Genomic DNA, 17,481 nt, shown 5'->3' on the forward strand with positions numbered 1-17,481 from the left:
GTTGCGCCTGTGGTTGTTGCTGGTAAAGTTGTGCTTGGTTCTGGTTCCTTTGTTGTTGGACCATCTGTAGTTGTTTGCAATATAGCTTTATTTGGTTGAGTTGTGGTTATCCCGACAAATGTGGTTTTTTGAGCAGCTGCAGTTGTTGCTTGTCCTACTGTTGGTGACACTGGTGCAGGTGTTGTTGCTGGGTTCACAATGGAGCTTGTTGGGGAAATGTTGGTAACTGGTGCAGTTGTGCTTGTTGTTGGAAGACCTGTGGTAGTTCTTGGAGCAAATTCTATAGCTGGGGTTGTAGCTGTTGTTTGCCCAGCTGTGGGTGTTGTTGGATCATCCTTGGTTGTTGTGGTCGTTTTGACATATGTTGATGTTGGTGGGGATGTGGTTGTTGTCCAGTAAGTTGTGAATGTTTTTGGTAAAGGTTTTGTTGATGTTACAGCCAACATGGTAGTCGCAGGCAAAGCTGTAGTTTTCCTTGTGGGTTCTATGAGTGCTGTTGGACCAACTGTAATTGTTTGTAGAGCAGACGTAGTTGGTGAAATTGTGGTTGCTGGGGCATATGTGGTTGTTTCTTGGGCAGCTGTGGTTGTTAGAACAGTAGTGGTTGTTGTGGGGCCAGTTGTTATGGATACTGGTGCGGCTGTAGTTTGGGTAGCAACTGGTGTACTTGTGCTGGCAGCTGTGGTAGTTCTTGGAGTAGATGCTGTCGTGGTTTTGGCTGTGGTTTTTCCAACTGTGGACGTTGTTTGGGTATCAGCGGTTGGTGGGGAATATGTGGTTGATGCAACTGTGGTTGTTGTTTGGGAAGATGTGCTTTTTGGGTCAGCTGTCATAGTTGTGGCAGCTGTGGTCATAGAAGACAATGTCGTTGTATGTGCAGCTGTCGTGGATGTTGGATGTGTTGCAGTTGTAGCAGGCGTGGTTGTTGTTAGGACCGTAGAGGTAGTTTTTTGAACAGTTATAGTTGTTTTAGAAGTTGAAATAGTTGATATTCCAGCAGCTGAGGTTTTTAGGGTAGCTTTGGTAGTTTTGTGTATAGCTTTAGGTGGTGCAGTTGTGGTTGTTTTTGGAGCTACAGTGGTAGCTTTTACAGCAAGTGTGGTTGTTGGTATGATAGCTGTAGTTTTCACTGCTGTGGTTGTGACTCTGGCAGTTGTGGTTGCTGGAACAGCTGTGTTAGTTTTTGGCCGAGCAATAATTGATGCATTTGTGATCGATGTTGGCATAGTTGTATGTTGTGCAGCTGTATTTGTTGTTGCAGTTGTTATTTGGGCAGCCGTTGTTGAGGCAGCTGTGGTAGTTGTGTGCACAGCTGTAGTTAGTCCAGTAGTTTCTGTTGTTTGTGGTAGAGAGGTAGATTTTCCAATTGTAGTTGTTGGTGAGATCGCTCTTGATGTCAGTGTTGTGGTTGTGACTGTGGCAACTGTGGTTGCTGGGGCAGTTGTAGTTTTCAGCAGAGCAGCAGTTGGCACAGTTACTGTTGTTGTTGAAGGTAAAATGGTAGTTTTTACAACTATGTTTGTTGTTAGGGCAGTTGGAGTTGTTGCTGTAATGGTTGTTTGTTGGAAAGCTGTTGTTTCTGGGGCAGCTCTGTTTTGTGTCGCAGCTGTAGATGAAACTTCAGTTGTAGTTGATGCAGTCGTGGCTGGTGTGGTTGTAGGCAGGGCAGCTGTAGTGGTCACTGCTGTGTTTGAAATTGTTGCAGCTGTCATACTGTTTTTCACCACTGTAGTTGGTGCAGTTGTGGTTGTTTTTGGAGACACTGAAGAAACTGTGGTTGTTTTGAGGGTTGTGGTTGCTTTTGCAGTTTCTGTGGTTGTTATGTGGGCCGCTGTGGGTGTTGGACCATGTGTAGAGGTTATTTGCATCGTTGTAGCTGGAGTGGTTGTGGTTGTTGTTGGAGCTAAAGTGGCAGTTTCTGTAGCAGCTGTGGTTGTTGGGAAGATAGCTTTTGTTGGTACAGTTTTGGTGGTTGTTGGACCCACTAGAGTTAAAGTCATAGGTTTTGTAACAGCTGCGTTAGCTGGTAGGGCAGCTGTTTTTTTATTCATCGGTGTGTTTGAAATTCCATGAACTATGGTAGTTGGAACAGCTGAGGTAGTTCTTTTATTAGGTGTAGATGGTGCAGGTGTGTTCTTTGGATTTGTTGTGGTAATTGGTGGAGTAGCTTCTTGATGTTTTTTTGATATGTTTAATGTTGCAGATTTTGTTATTGGAGCAGCTGTCTCTGTTTTGGAAGCTTGCAGCACTGTGGCAGTAGGCGTTGTTGATTTGGCAGTCGGTGTGGATGTTGTAGTTGTGGCTGTGGTTGACTGAATACTTCCTGTTGCTGTTGTAATTTCAGAATCATGGTTCAGTCTCACATTCATTACAGATTTTACATCAGATTAAAGTTAGGGATTAAAGTAGTTTTTTAGACTTACCCATAAACAAAAGAAGAATGACAGAATGGTATCTTTTCATTGATGACGGTTTCCTTTTCCCCCCTCTATCTGCAAATGATGCAATACAAATACTAGGTACTTGATAAACAACAGAAAGAAGAATCAAATATTTTATCACCATATTTGTCCAAGGAAATTATGGAGTTGATGAATCTGATTTGAGCAAAATTCAAAACTTTCTCCTAAACAGCCGTGAGCAGGGACTTTATCAAGTGAAAACTTGACTAACCAACATTAGATCTTTTGCTCTCTCATCCCTTTAGTTATTCTTTGATATGAGGATATTATGATGACAAACACTAGCATGCTGTGTCCCTGTACAATGTATTTGCATCACCTTCTAAGACTTTTGGGTATTAAAGCTCAAAATTTTCACTTAGAATCTTCTCATTGCCAATTGAACCCACCTGTATTTAATGGCGCTTAATGAAGCTTTTTGGGTTCTTTTAAAACTGCATCAAAAGATCAAGTGTAAAAGTTTTACACTTGAAATAAGTACACAGAGTTACTTTAAAACTGAGGGGTAATACATTATTTAAAATCTGGTCTTAATATTAAAGGTCAGACAGAACACAACTGTTAGCATGCTGACATGTTGACTGTCTGATTGTTGAATAGTAATTATATCAGTTAGGGTGCAGAATGAAATTCTTGCAGCTACAACATATATGAAATCTTTTTCATGGCTAATACGTTTTTATATCATGTGACAGTATCACCACGGTGGGAATGAGTAGTCGTGCACAGTTTTCAGTTCTCATCCTCTTCTCTGGTGTGTGTGTGGAGTGTTGAGCCTGATCAGTGACAGTGAAATAATGATCGGAGTGGAGTTTCCTACCTGGAACCAGATGCTGTAAACTCGGCCTGTGTTTTCAGAAAGCGCCGTCCTCAGCAACAAACAGCAGGGCTATGGGACAGAATGAGCCAAAAAGATCTACTTGCATTAGAAAATAATATTTATTTTTGCCAGCCAGTGTGTTTACTGTAATATAATGAAGTGTGATGTTATGCTCACTTTGCTGACACTGAATCTTACTATATTTTAAAAGTTAGATTTCAAATTGCTATATTTTAAACTGACATGAGATTTTTCTTTGGGGAGCGTTAGAGAATCTGAACCTGAAAGTATGAGTCTCACACCAGAAGTGTGAGAGATGGCAACTTAGCTACTGCACATGTGAGGTGTTTCATATCCTACATGTGCATGCAAACAGTAAAAACTGCAGTTTGCCTCATTAAAATAATTTGAAAAAAAAAAAATTGTTTCAATGGTGACTACTGTTGTGCCACTGATAATGCCTTTTATTGGTCCACCCTGAATGGACATAACTCCGGGTAGTGTAACCCAGATTACAGGTTACCCAAGTTATTATTGTAATTTATATGAAACATCTATTTAGTTATCTACGTCAGAATCTATGATATCAGAGCAGCTGCGGTAAATCAGCTGATGAATGAACCTATACCAGGGCGGAAGTGGAAGTTACAAGAGGGTAGTCGCAGCCGAGGTAAATCAGCTGATTGAATTGTTTGGCGTGGACAGCGCGAGCAGAGTTGCTGCAGACCGATGTCGTGTCCACATTCGCTGCGAGCGGCGTTGTGAAGCGTTGTGTGCAGTTGAACTCCCGAATTGGCCAGGTTTTTTCCTGAGCTGGGAATCCACTGATGGTGAGCTAGAGAACCAGGAAACCAGAGACACTGAACTGCTGAAACCCTGCTCCTGCCGGTGTGGTAGGGCACCAGCCACAGTTCCACTTTTGCCCCTCTCTCACTCTCCCCATACACACACATTGCCCGCCAATTCCCCTTTGACTGACTTTTTGGACTCTTTGGATTTTTCGGACTGTTGTTTTGGACTCTTTTTCTTTTTGGAGCTGGAAGAGTATCATCACATCTGTTGAAGTATTAACTGAGTGATATTCAATCTGGGGTTAATTACTGAATGCTAAATGAATGAGTTGAATTAAATGCTGGTACTTTAAGATCTCAGAACAACAGTGTTAATGTAAAAATCTGGATCTGATTTGAGATTGCATATGGCCATTTTCTAGATTTTGATTTGTGTTGTTTATTTGTCTATTTGTTTATTTATTTATTTCTATTTTTTTCCAAATACACTGGTACCATTTTTGCATAACCTTCGTCTCCTGAGTTTCACTGAATTTTGTGCATCAGTTTAATCATTCCCCCTCACTTGAGCACTTGGAATCTTCTAGACCTGATTTCTCAATTATTTAATCTTTGAAAAATATGCTACAGTAGCCTAACTGGAGGCTTTTGTTTGATGGAAGTTTCATCTGATCATGTTCAAAGGAAAAAGGGGGTGGGGGTGAAGTGGTTAATTTACTGTTAAAGAGAAAATTATCGCTCTGAAGGTGCACACATTCTTGCTAAGGATGTGGCCTCTCATTCTTTTCGACCTGAGCTACAACCTTTTCCATTTCCCTTAATCCTCTTCCCTGTGACAGCTTGAGCTGAGCCTGACAGACCTTGGTCACATCCACTTATGTCGATTAATCAACTGACCAAGCAAAAAACAAAGGCATATTAGATGAGGAAAAAGTGGCTCTTTCACTGAAAAGGAAATGGAGCTTGCATTCATGGAAACTAGTGTCCATAATTGAAACACTTACTTGTTTTCTCTGAGCCTGGATGATATCCTCTGCATTGAAGGTTGTTGTACGCCTGATTTGTGCCTCTGAACAGTCATCTGTAATTTTTCCTTCTGCTGCTCTTCTTTGCTTCTTGTCCTCTATGGTCAAGTTTGCAGCTCCCTTCCCCAGCAGATATTCGAAATGACATAATAAAAACAGACGTGGAATAACTAAGTTGTTGTATAATCTGTTTTCACATACATTGGATGGAATTATAAAGTTCCCCCCAGCTATAGGTGTGGACTTGAGGTCAGGTCACTGTGCTTTTTTTGTTCAGGGAATGTAGTGTATGGTGAACCCGTTTAGCGGCTTTGCAGGATGAAGGTAAACTGCTGTTCTGAATGAATTTCACCACAAATGACTTGTCAGTGAGTGAGTGTGATGCTGACTGGACTATAATTTGCTCTGCTTGACCCAAATTTCCCACCAGGCAATTCCAGTAACACAGGAGTCTATGTGGCACACAGTCTGAGGGGATGAAGGTTTGAAGTTCCTTTCTCATTCAGGGATTTGCATATTAAGGTTAAAAGCCTCCAGTGAGATCAGTTAATCTCCAGCAAAACTGAACAGCTCACCAACTTGCACCAACTACACCTGAAAAACATCTCTTTGGTAACATTTTATTTAGATCTCTGACAATGTACATCCGCAAAACAAAGCTTCACAATGTTAACATCAATCTTGGCAAAACAAAACAAAAACAATGCCACAAAAGAAGAAGAACATAATTCCCATGTCTTCATATTTAAGTTTAAAGTGATTTTTCTCGATCCCATAAACATATCCATTGTTTTTGCTTAGTCTCAGTTTGCTAATTTCATAATCTTGGATGAGAAATGATAATTGTCTTCACAGTCACTCAACAAGTCTCTTAATCATGGCTCCAGGAAGAGGCGGCTTTTCCTCACATAACCTTGATCAAAAGACTGGATTGGTGCCAACATACTGGCGATGATTTACCAACTGTGCCACCTTCAAGTCGCCACAATTTCTCAATTTAGCGGGTAATTTGAGCAATGACAAAGCACAGCTGCAACTTAGTTAGCCTACTTTGAATGCACTGCCGCTAACAGGCTACCTGCAGCTGGAGGAGCCGCCTGGCGCACATCTGAAAAGCAACACGGCTTTCAGTATCAGACAACATTAATGAAAAATGATCAAGACTCCATTTTAAAGACAAGCTCTTGTTCTAATTTTTCGCATTTTTAGCGGTAGAACTCGCTGGTGGGAAAGCATCGCATTTGAGCCTTTACACTTTGGATGAAAAATCTCCAATTTTGTGTGCCTCCAGCTTCCAGATAATAGACATAACACTCACCTTTACGCACGCACACCCTCCGCGTCCACGTGTAAAGGGAGACTGTGGCATTTTATGCTGTAAAATAGTTCTTTTGCAATATCCAGTGTGTTCGTATTTAGGTCCACACACAACTGAGATAGAACTCAGTGTGACTGAGATCCGTACCTCACAGTTAACTAAAACCAACTTGCGTGATTGCCTGCACCACGACGACTTGAAAGACGGGCTGAACCACGGTCAAAGGTGCCGCAAAACATTTAAAAACGCAATCTTCAGCGGTGACAGCGCGGTTTTCTAATCAGCTTCAGGCACTTGAATGAATTTCCATTCCCTCCTCCAATATTTTTGCGCCCCCACAGCAGAATGCCCTCTACATTTGCTGTTTTTTTTTCTTTCTTTACTGCTGGGTAAAACAATTGGTGATTTCACTTACTAACAATCATACCATGAGTAGGATTGCAAGCATCATTTATAATTTACAAAGCCAAGCTTTGCTTAAGTAGCTACCAACATTTTCTTGCAATATTACATTAGTGTTTGCAGGAATATCATATTAAATGTTCAAATTGCGCCAATTAGGTCCTGGCTATGCTGTGCTTTCCAGCTATGTTAAATTGTATATTTTGTCCATATTTGGACACAATTGGATAATATGACAATTTGCATGTTTAGATAAAATTATATTCATTCTATGGTTGATAAATTATGGCTACAGTGCACACAGACAAACTGAAAACAGCTATCAGAGGCAACAGTGTTTGTAGTGGATACTGAGTTGCATCACAAAAATAAAAGATTACAATAGAACCAAAAAAGAGAAATAGATTACAGCAAGATACAATAAAACATAGATTTAGCTATAAAATAACTTCAGGAAATTGGAAAAATATATATTTATATCAACCTGGAAGATGACATACCTATATAAAATCTTCCAGTCTGTTTTTGTTTATATCCCCTATACAATCTTTTCAGTAGCTTATTTGAAATATGTTCGAGTAACCTCCTCTGCACAAGGACCACCTACTTGTCAGCCTCGTCTAGTTCTATGTCCCAGTCCAGTCCAAACTGGCCCACAATCTTAACACTTAGACACATCAGATGCAGAATATATATATGTACCACATATTTTTAAAAAATCCTGACTTGCCCCATTGGGCGGTCTTGTATCTCCTTCAAGCTGGGCTCCTCTACCAGAGGCCTGAGGGTCCTGCGTAGTATCTCAGCTGCTGGAGCCACTCTTCCAGTTTGGGGGTCACAGCCCCGAGAGCTCCGGTTACCATCAACACCACTGTAGCCTTCACTCCCCATGTCTTCTCTAGCTCCTCTCTCAGCCCTTTGTATTTTTTGAGCTTCTCATGTTCCTTCTTGTGTTAAATCAGATGTACAATATAAATGTACATTTATAAATACATATGACACTGCTCTATATTTGTTTCTGTTTTCTTTTTTCTGTTTTTGAGTACCACATGTAATGAGTCAAATTCTATGTATGCATAAGCACACTTGACCAGTAAATTTGATTCTGATTCTGATTCTCAGCTGACATGACTGCTGCTGAAGGAAAACATCGTCAAAGGCTTCAGGGGCATCTATTCCTTCCTCCAAGATGACCAACAAAACCTAGGGCCCAGCCCTGCATACAATTGGTACTTAACACTTTGAACACGTCATATAAAAATAACATTTCATACATGAGTAATATAACAAATTATAATAAATTATAGACCTGTGATATATCTCAGTACAACACATTATAAGCTGACATCATTACTGTTATTAAGACAATAACTGATGTTTCTATAGTTGAGACTCTTGCTGTTCCTCCTGCTGTTGTTGAGGATTCTGTTGTTACTATTACTGTTGTGGCTGTTGTTACTGTTGCTGATGCAGTTGTTGCTGTCGGAGTTGTTAGGGAAGTTGTGTTAGTAATTGGAACACTTGTCGTTGTTGCTGATTCAGTTGTGGTTATTAGTACAGGTGCACCTGTTGTGGAAACTGTAGTAGTTGGTGAAGTCTTGGTTGTTGCTGTGAGCGCTGTGGTAGCCAGCTGCAAATCTGTAGTAGTGGTTGGGGTGGCTGTAGTTGTTAGGGAGGATGTAGTTGTTTTAGTTGTTGCTGAAATTGTTGGGGCAGGTCTGCTAGAAGTTGTTGTAGTTGTTTGAACAGCAATTGTACTTGTGCTTGTTGTTGAGAGAACTGTGGTAGATCTTGGAGCAGATGCTGTAGTTGTGGTTGTGGCTGTGGTTTGCTTAGCTGTGGGTGGGGATGAGGAAGCGAAGGTTGTTGTGCCAAACGTGGTTGTTGATGGTGTAGTTGTTGTTACTGATGGAGTCGTGGTTGTTGTCAATGTGGTGGTCATGAGGGAAGCTGAAGTTGGTGGTGCCACCGTGATAGTTACCAGTGCAGGTGTTGTTACTGGTCTTGAAGCTGTAGTACTTGTTGGGACTGTCATTGTTGGAACCACTGTGGTAGTTGATTTTGCAGTTGTGGTTATTTCTGGGGCATGATTGGTCGTTGCAGGGCTCACTGTGGAGGATGTTGTTGTAGTTGTCTGGGTAGTAATGGAACTAGATGGGGAAATGTTGGTAATTGGTGAAGTTGTGCTTGTTGTTGAGACAGATGTGGTAGTTCTTGGCGCAGATGTTTTAGTTGTAGTTGTGGCTGGTTGCCTGGTTGTGGATGTTGTTGGTGCAACAATGGTTGTTGTGGTAAATGTGGTCAATATTGGTGCAGCTGGGGTTGTTGCTGCTGCAGTTGTGGCTGTTACTGATGGAGTCATGGTTGTTGTCAATGTGGTAGTCACAGGGGATGCTATAGTTGTTGGGGGTGACACAGTGGTGGTTACAAGTGCAGGTGTTGTGGGTGTTGAGGCGTTAGTACTTGTTGAGACTGTCGTTACTGGAACCACCGTGGCAGTTGATTTCACAGCTGTGGTTGTTGTACTTCTTACTGTGGCTGATGTTGTAGTTGTGTCAGTAACAATGGCACTTGTTGGAGAAATTTTGGTAATTGGTGAAGTTGTGCTTGTTGAGACAGATGTGGTAGTTCTTGGTGCAGATACTGTAGTTGTTGTTGTGGGTGTTTGCTCAGCTGTGGATATTTTATCGTCAGCTGTGGTCGTGGTAAATGTGGTCAATCCTGGTGCAGCTGTGGTTGTTGCTGGTGAAGTTGTAGCTGTCACTGATGAAGTCATGGTTGTTGTCAATGTGGTAGTCACAGGGGAAGCTATAGTTGTTGGTGGTGCCAAAGTGGTGGTTGCAAGTGCAGGTGTTGTTGGTTTTGAGAATGTAGAACTTGTTGAGACTGTCGTTGAGGGAAGCACTGTGGTTTTTGATTCTACCGCTGTGGTTGTTTCTGGAGCAATCGTTGTACTGCTTGCTTTGGCTGGTGCTGTTGTAGTTATGTGGGTAGCAATGGCACTTGTTGTAGAAAGTGTTGTAGTTGGTGAACTTGTGCTTGTTGTTGAGACAGATGTGGTAGTTCTTGGTGCAGATGCTATAGTTGTAGTTTTGGCAGTTGATGTTGTTGGGGTATCTGTGATTGTTGTGGTAAGTGTGGTCAATCCTGGTGCAGCTGTGGTTGTTGCTGGTGAAGTTGTGGCTGTTACTGATGGAGTCGTAGTTGTTGTTAATGAGGTAGTCACAGGGGAAGCGATAGTTGTTGGGGGTGACACAGTGGTGGTTACAAGTGCAGGTGTTGTGGGTGTTGAGACTGTAGTACTTGTTGAGACTGTCGTTGCTGGAACCACTGTGATTCTTGATTTCACAGCTGTGGTTGTTATACTTCTTGCTGTGGCTGATGTTGTTGTAGTTGTGTGAGTAACAATGGCACTTGTTGGAGAAATTTTGGTAATTGGTGAAGTTGTGCTTGTTGAGACAGATGTGGCAGTTGTTGGTGCAGATACTGCAGTTGTGGTTGTGGCTGTTTGCTCAGCTGTGGATGTTTTATGGTCAGCTGTGGTAGTTGTGGTAAATGTGGTTAATCCTGGTGCAGCTGTGGTTGTTGCTGGTGAAGTTGTGGCTGTCACTGATGGAGTCATGGTTGTTGTCAACGAGGTAGTCACAGGGGAAGCTATAGTTGTTGGTGGAGCCAAAGTGGTAGTTACAAGTACACCTGTTGTTGGTGTTGACGCTGTAGTACTTGTTGAGACTGTCGCTTCCGGAAGCACTGTGGTAGTTGATTTTACTGTTGTGGTTGTTTCTGGGGAAGCAGTGGTTGTTGTACTGCTTGCTGTGGCTGATGTAGTGGTGTGGGTAGAAATAGCACTTGTTGGAGAAATTTTGATAATTGGTGAAGTTCTTGTTGTTGACACAGATATGGTAGTTCTTGGTGCAGATGTTTTAGATGTAGTTGTGGCAGTTTGCTCAGCAGTGGATGTTTTTTGGGTATCTGTTATTATTGTGGTAAATGTGGTCAATCCCGGTGAAACTTGGCTGGTGTTTGGTGTAGTAATGGCTGTTAATGATGGAGTCGTGGTAGTTGTCAATATGGTAGTCACAGGGGAAGCTATAGTTGTTGGTGGTGCAAAAGTGGTGGTTACAAGGGCAGGTGTTGTCGATGTTGAGGCTGTAGTACTTGTCGAGACTGTCGTTGCTGGAATCACCGTGGCATTTGATTTCACAGCTGTAGTTGTACTTCTTGCTGTGGCTGATGTTGTTGTGTCAGTAACAATGGCACTTATTGGAGAAATTTTGGTAATTGGTGAAGTTGTGCTTGTTGAGACAGATGTGGCAGTTCCTGGTGCAGATACTGTAGTTGAGGTTGTGGCTGTTTGCTCAGCTGTGGATGTTTTATGGTCACCTGTGGTCGTTGTTGTAAATGAGGTCAATCCTGGTGCAGCTGTGGTTGTTGCTGGTGAAGTTGTGGCTGTTACTGACGGAGTGATGGTTGTTGTCAATGTGGTAGTCACAGGGGAAGCTATAGTTGTTGGTGGTGCCAAAGTGGTGGTTACAAGTTGAGGTGTTGTTGGTTTTGAGGATGTAGAACTTGTTGAGACTGTCGTTGAGGGAAGCACTGTGGTTTTTGATTCTACCGCTGTGGTTGTTTCTGGAGCAGTCGTTGTACTGCTTGCTTTGGCTGGTGCTGTTGTAGTTATGTGGGTAGCAATGGCACTTGTTGTAGAAAGTGTTGTAGTTGGTGAACTTGTGCTTGTTGTTGAGACAGATGTGGTAGTTCTTGGTGCAGATGCTATAGTTGTAGTTTTGGCAGTTGATGTTGTTGGGGTATCTGTGATTGTTGTGGTAAGTGTGGTCAATCCTGGTGCAGCTGTGGTTGTTGCTGGTGAAGTTGTGGCTGTCACTGATGGAGTCGTAGTTGTTGTTAATGAGGTAGTCACAGGGGAAGCGATAGTTGTTGGGGGTGACACAGTGGTGGTTACAAGTGCAGGTGTTGTGGGTGTTGAGACTGTAGTACTTGTTGAGACTGTCGTTGCTGGAACCACTGTGATTGTTGATTTCACAGCTGTGGTTGTTATACTTCTTGCTGTGGCTGATGTTGTTGTAGTTGTGTGAGTAACAATGGCACTTGTTGGAGAAATTTTGGTTATTGGTGAAGTTGTGCTTGTTGAGACAGATGTGGCAGTTGTTGGTGCAGATACTTCAGTTGTGGTTGTGGGTGTTTGCTCAGCTGTGGATGTTTTATGGTCTGCTGTGGTAGTTGTGGTAAATGTGGTTAATCCTGGTGCAGCTGTGGTTGTTGCTAGTGAAGTTGTGGCTGTCACTGATGGAGTCATGGTTGTTGTCAACGAGGTAGTCACAGGGGAAGCTATAGTCGTTGGTGGAGCCAAAGTGGTGGTTACAAGTTGAGGTGTTGTTGGTTTTGAGGATATAGAACTTGTTGAGACTGTCGTTGAGGGAAGCACTATGGTTTTTGATTCTACCGCTGTGGTTGTTTCTGGAGCAGTCGTTGTACTGCTTGCTTTGGCTGGTGCTGTTGTAGTTATGTGGGTAGCAATGGCACTTGTTGTAGAAAGTGTTGTAGTTGGTGAACTTGTGCTTGTTGTTGAGACAGATGTGGTAGTTCTTGGTGCAGATGCTATAGTTGTAGTTTTGGCAGTTGATGTTGTTGGGGTATCTGTGATTGTTGTGGTAAGTGTGGTCAATCCTGGTGCAGCTGTGGTTGTTGCTGGTGAAGTTGTGGCTGTCACTGATGGAGTCGTAGTTGTTGTTAATGAGGTAGTCACAGGGGAAGCGATAGTTGTTGGGGGTGACACAGTGGTGGTTACAAGTGCAGGTGTTGTGGGTGTTGAGATTGTAGTACTTGTTGAGACTGTCGTTGCTGGAACCACTGTGATTGTTGATTTCACAGCTGTGGTTGTTATACTTCTTGCTGTGGCTGATGTTGTAGTTGTGTGAGTAACAATGGCACTTGTTGGAGAAATTTTGGTAATTGGTGAAGTTGTGCTTGTTGAGACAGATGTGGCAGTTGTTGGTGCAAATACTTCAGTTGTGGTTGTGGCTGTTTGCTCAGCTGTGGATGTTTTATGGTCACCTGTGGTAGTTGTGGTAAATGTGGTTAATCCTGGTGCAGCTGTGGTTGTTGCTGGTGAAGTTCTGGCTGTTGCTGATGGAGTCATGGTTGTTGTCAACGAGGTAGTCACAGGGGAAGCTATAGTCGTTGGTGGAGCCAAAGTGGTAGTTACAAGTACACCTGTTGTTGGTGTTGACGCTGTAGTACTTGTTGAGACTGTCGCTTCCGGAAGCACTGTGGTAGTTGATTTTACTGTTGTGGTTGTTTCTGGGGAAGCAGTGGTTGTTGTACTGCTTGCTGTGGCAGATGTAGTGGTGTGGGTAGAAATAGCACTTGTTGGAGAAATTTTGATAATTGGTGAAGTTCCTGTTGTTGACAGAGATATGGTAGTTCTTGGAGCAGATGTTTTAGTTGTAGTTGTGGCTGTTTGCTCAGTAGTGGATGTTGTTGAGGCAGCTGTGGTCGTTGTGGTAAATGTGGTCAATCCTGGTGCAGCTGTGGGTGTTGCTGGTGAAATTGTGGCTGTTACTGATGGAGTCGTAGTTGTGGTCAATGTGGTAGTCACAGGGGAAGCTATAATTGTTGGTGGTTCCAAAGTGGTGGTTACAAGTGCAGGTGTTGTTGGTGTTAAGGATGTAGTACTTGTTGAGAATGTCGTTGGGGGAACCACTGTGGTTTTTGATTCTATACCTGTGGTTGTTTCTGGAGCAGTTCTTGTTGTACTGCTTGCTTTGGCTGGTGTTGTTGTAGTCATGTGGGTAGCAATGGCACTTGTTGTAGAAATTGTTGTAGTTGGTGAAGTTGTGCTTGTTGTTGAGACAGATGTGGTAGTTCTTGGTGCAGATGCTATAGTTGTAGTTGTGGCAGTTGATGTTGTTGGGGTATCTGTGATTGTTGTGTTAATTGTGGTTAATACTGGTGCAGCTTGGCTTGCTGTTGGTGTAGCTATGGGTGTTAATGATGGAGTCATGTTCGTTGTCAATGAGGTATTCGCAGGGGAAGCTATAGTTGTTTTTGGTGCCAAAGTGGTGGTTACAAGTGCAGGTGTTGTCGATGTTGAGGCTGTCTTACTTGTTGAGACTGTCGTTGCTGGAATCACTGTGGTAGTTGATTTCACAGGTGTGGTTCTTGTACTTCTTGCTGTGAATGATGTTGTTGTAGTTGTATGGGAAGCAATGGCACTTGTTGGAGAAAGTTTGGTATTTGTTGAAGTTGTGCTTGTTGAGACAGATGTTGCAGTTCTTGGTACAGATACTGTAGTTGTGGTTTTGACTGTTTGCTCATTTGTGGATGTTTTATCATAAGCTGTGGTTGTTTTGATAAATGGGGTCAAAATTGGTACAGCTGTGGTTGTTATTGGTGACGATGTGGCTGTTGCTGATGTAGTCATGATTTTTGCCAATGTGGTAGTCACAGGGGATGCCATAGTTGTTGGGGGTGCCACAGTGGTAGTTAAAAGTACACTTGTTGTTAGTGTTGACGCTGTAGTACCTGTTGAGAGTGTTATTTCTGGAAGCAATGTGGTTGTTGATTTTACAGCTGTGGTTGTTGTACTTCTTGCTGTGACTGATGTTGTTGTAGTTGTGGAAGTAACAATGGCACTTGTTGGAGAAATTTTGGTAATTGGTGAAGTTGTGCTTGTTGAGACAGATGTGGCAGTTGTTGGTGCAGATACTGTAGTTGTTGTTGTGGCTGTTTGCTCGGCTGTGGATGTTTTATGGTCAGCTGTGGTAGTTGTGGTAAATGTGGTCAATCCTGCTGCAGCTGTGGTTGTTGCTGGTGAAGTTGTGGCTGTCACTGATGGAGTCATGGTTGTTGTCAACGAGGTAGTCACAGGGGAAGCTATAGTCGTTGGTGGAGCCAAAGTTGTAGTTACAAGTACACCTGTTGTTGGTGTTGACGCTTTAGTACTTGTTGAGACTGTCGCTGCCGGAAGCATTGTGGTAGTTGATTTTACTGTTGTGGTTGTTTCTGGGGAAGCAGTGGTTGTTGTACTGCTTGCTGTGGCAGATGTAGTGGTGTGGGTAGAAATAGCACTTGTTGGAGAAATTTTGATAAGTGGTGAAGTTCTTGTTGTTGACACAGATGTGGTAGTTCTTGGTGCAGATGTTTTAGTTGTAGTTGTGGCTGTTTGCTCAGTAGTGGATGTTTGTTGAGGCAGCTGTGGTCGTTGTGGTAATGTGGTCAATCCTGGTGCAGCTGTGGTTGTTGCTGGTGAAGTTGTGGCTGTTACTGACGGGAGTCATGGTTGTTGTCAATGTGGTAGTCACAGGGGAAGCTATAGTTGTTGGTGGTGCCAAAGTGGTGGTTACAAGTGCAGGTGTTGTTGGTTTTGAGGATGTAGTACTTGTTGAGACCGTCGTTGAGGGAAGCACTGTGGTTTTTGATTCTACAGCTGTGGTTGTTTCTGGAGCAGTCGTTGTTGTACTGCTTGCTTTGGCTGGTGCTGTTGTAGTTATTTGGGTAGCAATGGCACTTGTAGAAATTGTTGTAGTTGGTGAAGTTGTGCTTGTTGTTGAGACAGATGTGGTAGTTCTTGGTGCAGATGCTATAGTTGTAGTTGTGGCAGTTGATGGTTTTAGGGTATCTGTAATTGTTGTGGTAAATGTGGTCAATCCTGGTGCAGCTGTGGACGTTTCTGGTGAAGTTGTGGCTGTTACTGATGGAGTCGTGGTTGTTGTCAATGAGATAGTCACCGTGGAAGCTATAGTCGTTGGTGGTACCAAAGTTGTAGTTACAAGTACACCTGTTGTTGGTGTTGATGCTGTAGTACTTGTTGAGACTGTCGTTTCTGGAAGCACTGTGGTAGTTGATTTTACAGTTGTGGTTGTTTCTGGGGAAGCAGTGGTTGTTGTACTGCTTGCGGTGGCAGATGTAGTGGTTTGGGTAGAAATAGCACTTGTTGGAGAAATTTTGATAATTGGTGAAGTTCTTGTTGTTGACAGAGATGTGGTAGTTCTCGGTGCAGATGTTTTAGTTGTAGTTGTGGCTGTTTGCTCAGTAGTGGATGTTGTTGAGGCAGATGTGGTTGTTGTGGTAAATGTGGTCAATCCTGGTGCAGCTGTGGTCGTTGCTGGTGAAGTTGTGGCTGTTACTGACGGAGTCATGGTTGTTGTCAATGTGGTAGTCACAGGGGAAGCTATAGTTGTTGGTGGTGCCAAGTGGTGGTTACAAGTGCAGGTGTTGTTGGTTTGAGGATGTATACTTGTTGAGACTGTCATTGAGGGAAGCACTGTGGTTTTGATTCTACAGCTGTGGTTGTTTCTGGAGCAGTCCTTGTTGTACTGCTTGCTTTGGCTGGTGCTGTTGTAAGTTAGTGTGGGTAGCAATGGCACTTGTAGAAATTGTTGGTAGTTGGTGAAGTTGTGCTTGTTGTTGAGACAGATGTGGTAGTTCTTGGTGCAGATGCTATAGTTGTAGTTGTGGCAGTGATGTTTTTAGGGTATCGTAATTGTTGTGGTAAATGTGGTCAATCCTGGTGCAGCTGTGGGCTTTCTGGTGAAGTTGTGGCTGTTACTGATGGAGTCGTGGTTGTTGTCAATGAGGTAGTCACAGGGGAAGCTATAGTTGTTGGTGGTACCAAAGTTGTAGTTACAAGTACACCTGTTGTTGGTGTTGATGCTGTAGTACTTGTTGAGACTGTTGTTTCTGGAAGCACTGTGGTAGTTGATTTTACAGTTGTGGTTGTTTCTGGGGAAGCAGTGGTTGTTGTACTGCTTGCTGTGGCAGATGTAGTGGTGTGGGTAGAAATAGCACTTGTTGGAGAAATTTTGATAATTGGTGAAGTTCTTGTTGTTGACACAGATGTGGTAGTTCTCGGTGCAGATGTTTTAGTTGTAGTTGTGGCTGTTTGCTCAGTAGTGGATGTTGTTGAGGCAGCTGTGATTGTTTTGGTAAATGTGGTCAATCCTGATGCAGTTGTGGGTGTTGCTGGTGAAATTGTGGCTGTTACTGATGGAGTCGTAGTTGTGGTCAATGTGGTAGTCACAGGGGAAGCTATAATTGTTGGTGGTTCCAAAGTGGTGGTTACAAGTGCAGGTGTTGTTGGTGTTAAGGGATGTAGTACTTGTTGAGAATGTTGTTGGGGGAACCACTGTAGTTTTTGGTTCTATACCTGTGGTTGTTTCTGGAGCAGTCGCTGATGTACTGCTTGCTTTGGCTGGTGTTGTTGTAGTCATGTGGGTAGCAATGGCACTTGTTGTAGAAATTGTTGTAGTTGGTGAAGTTGTGATTGTTTTTGAGACAGATGTGGTAGTTCTTTGTGCAGATGCTGTAGTTGTAGTTGTGGCAGTTGATGTTGTTGGGGTATCTGTGATTGTTGTGGTAAATGTGGTCAATCCTGGTGCAGCTGTGGGTGTTGTTGGTGAAGTTGTGGCTGTTACTGATGGAGTCGTATTTGTTGTCAATGAGATAGTCACAGGGGAAGCTATAGTTGTTGGTGGTGCCAAAGTTGTGGTTACAAGTGCAGGTGTTGTTGTTTTTGTTGACGCTGTAGTACTTGTTGAAACTGTCGTTTCTGGAAGCACTGTGGTAGTTGATTTTACAGTTGTGGTTGTTTCTGGGGAAGCAGTGGTTGTTGTACTGCTTGCTGTGGCAGATGTAGTGGTGTGGG

The 17,481-nt window shown here is 42.9% G+C and overlaps 1 protein-coding gene across 1 annotated transcript; it reads right to left on the reverse strand.

Annotated features, from left to right (window-relative positions):
• Positions 1–9,508: 9,508 nt before the first annotated feature.
• LOC115367953 (putative uncharacterized protein DDB_G0282133) lies at positions 9,509–14,153 on the reverse strand. The gene is made up of 8 exons (XM_030063892.1): positions 14,052–14,153; positions 13,641–13,715; positions 12,891–13,261; positions 12,146–12,734; positions 11,202–11,959; positions 10,836–11,048; positions 10,515–10,637; positions 9,509–10,304 (listed from the first exon to the last, which is right to left on the reverse strand). Exons 1-8 carry the CDS (start codon positions 14,151–14,153, stop codon positions 9,509–9,511), a joined length of 3,027 nt encoding a protein of 1,008 aa, XP_029919752.1.
• Between the last annotated feature and the right edge of the window lie 3,328 nt (positions 14,154–17,481).

Source organism: Myripristis murdjan, chromosome 11 (genome assembly GCF_902150065.1).
Source record: "Myripristis murdjan chromosome 11, fMyrMur1.1, whole genome shotgun sequence".
Classification (NCBI taxonomy): domain Eukaryota; kingdom Metazoa; phylum Chordata; class Actinopteri; order Holocentriformes; family Holocentridae; genus Myripristis; species Myripristis murdjan.

Bases quoted from the DNA above. Each gene is read 5' to 3' on its own strand.
- LOC115367953 (XM_030063892.1), bottom strand. From the start codon at position 14,153: ATGAGCAAACAGTCAAAACCACAACTACAGTATCTGTACCAAGAACTG. The intron at 13,716-14,051 runs GTGCCATTGCTT...CTACAACTATAG, and splicing joins TACCAAACTTTCTCCAACAA to CATCTGCACCAAGAACTACC. The intron at 11,049-11,201 runs GTGACCATAAAA...CAACAACATCAG, and splicing joins ATTTACAACAACGACCACAG to CCACAGCAAGAAGTACAACT.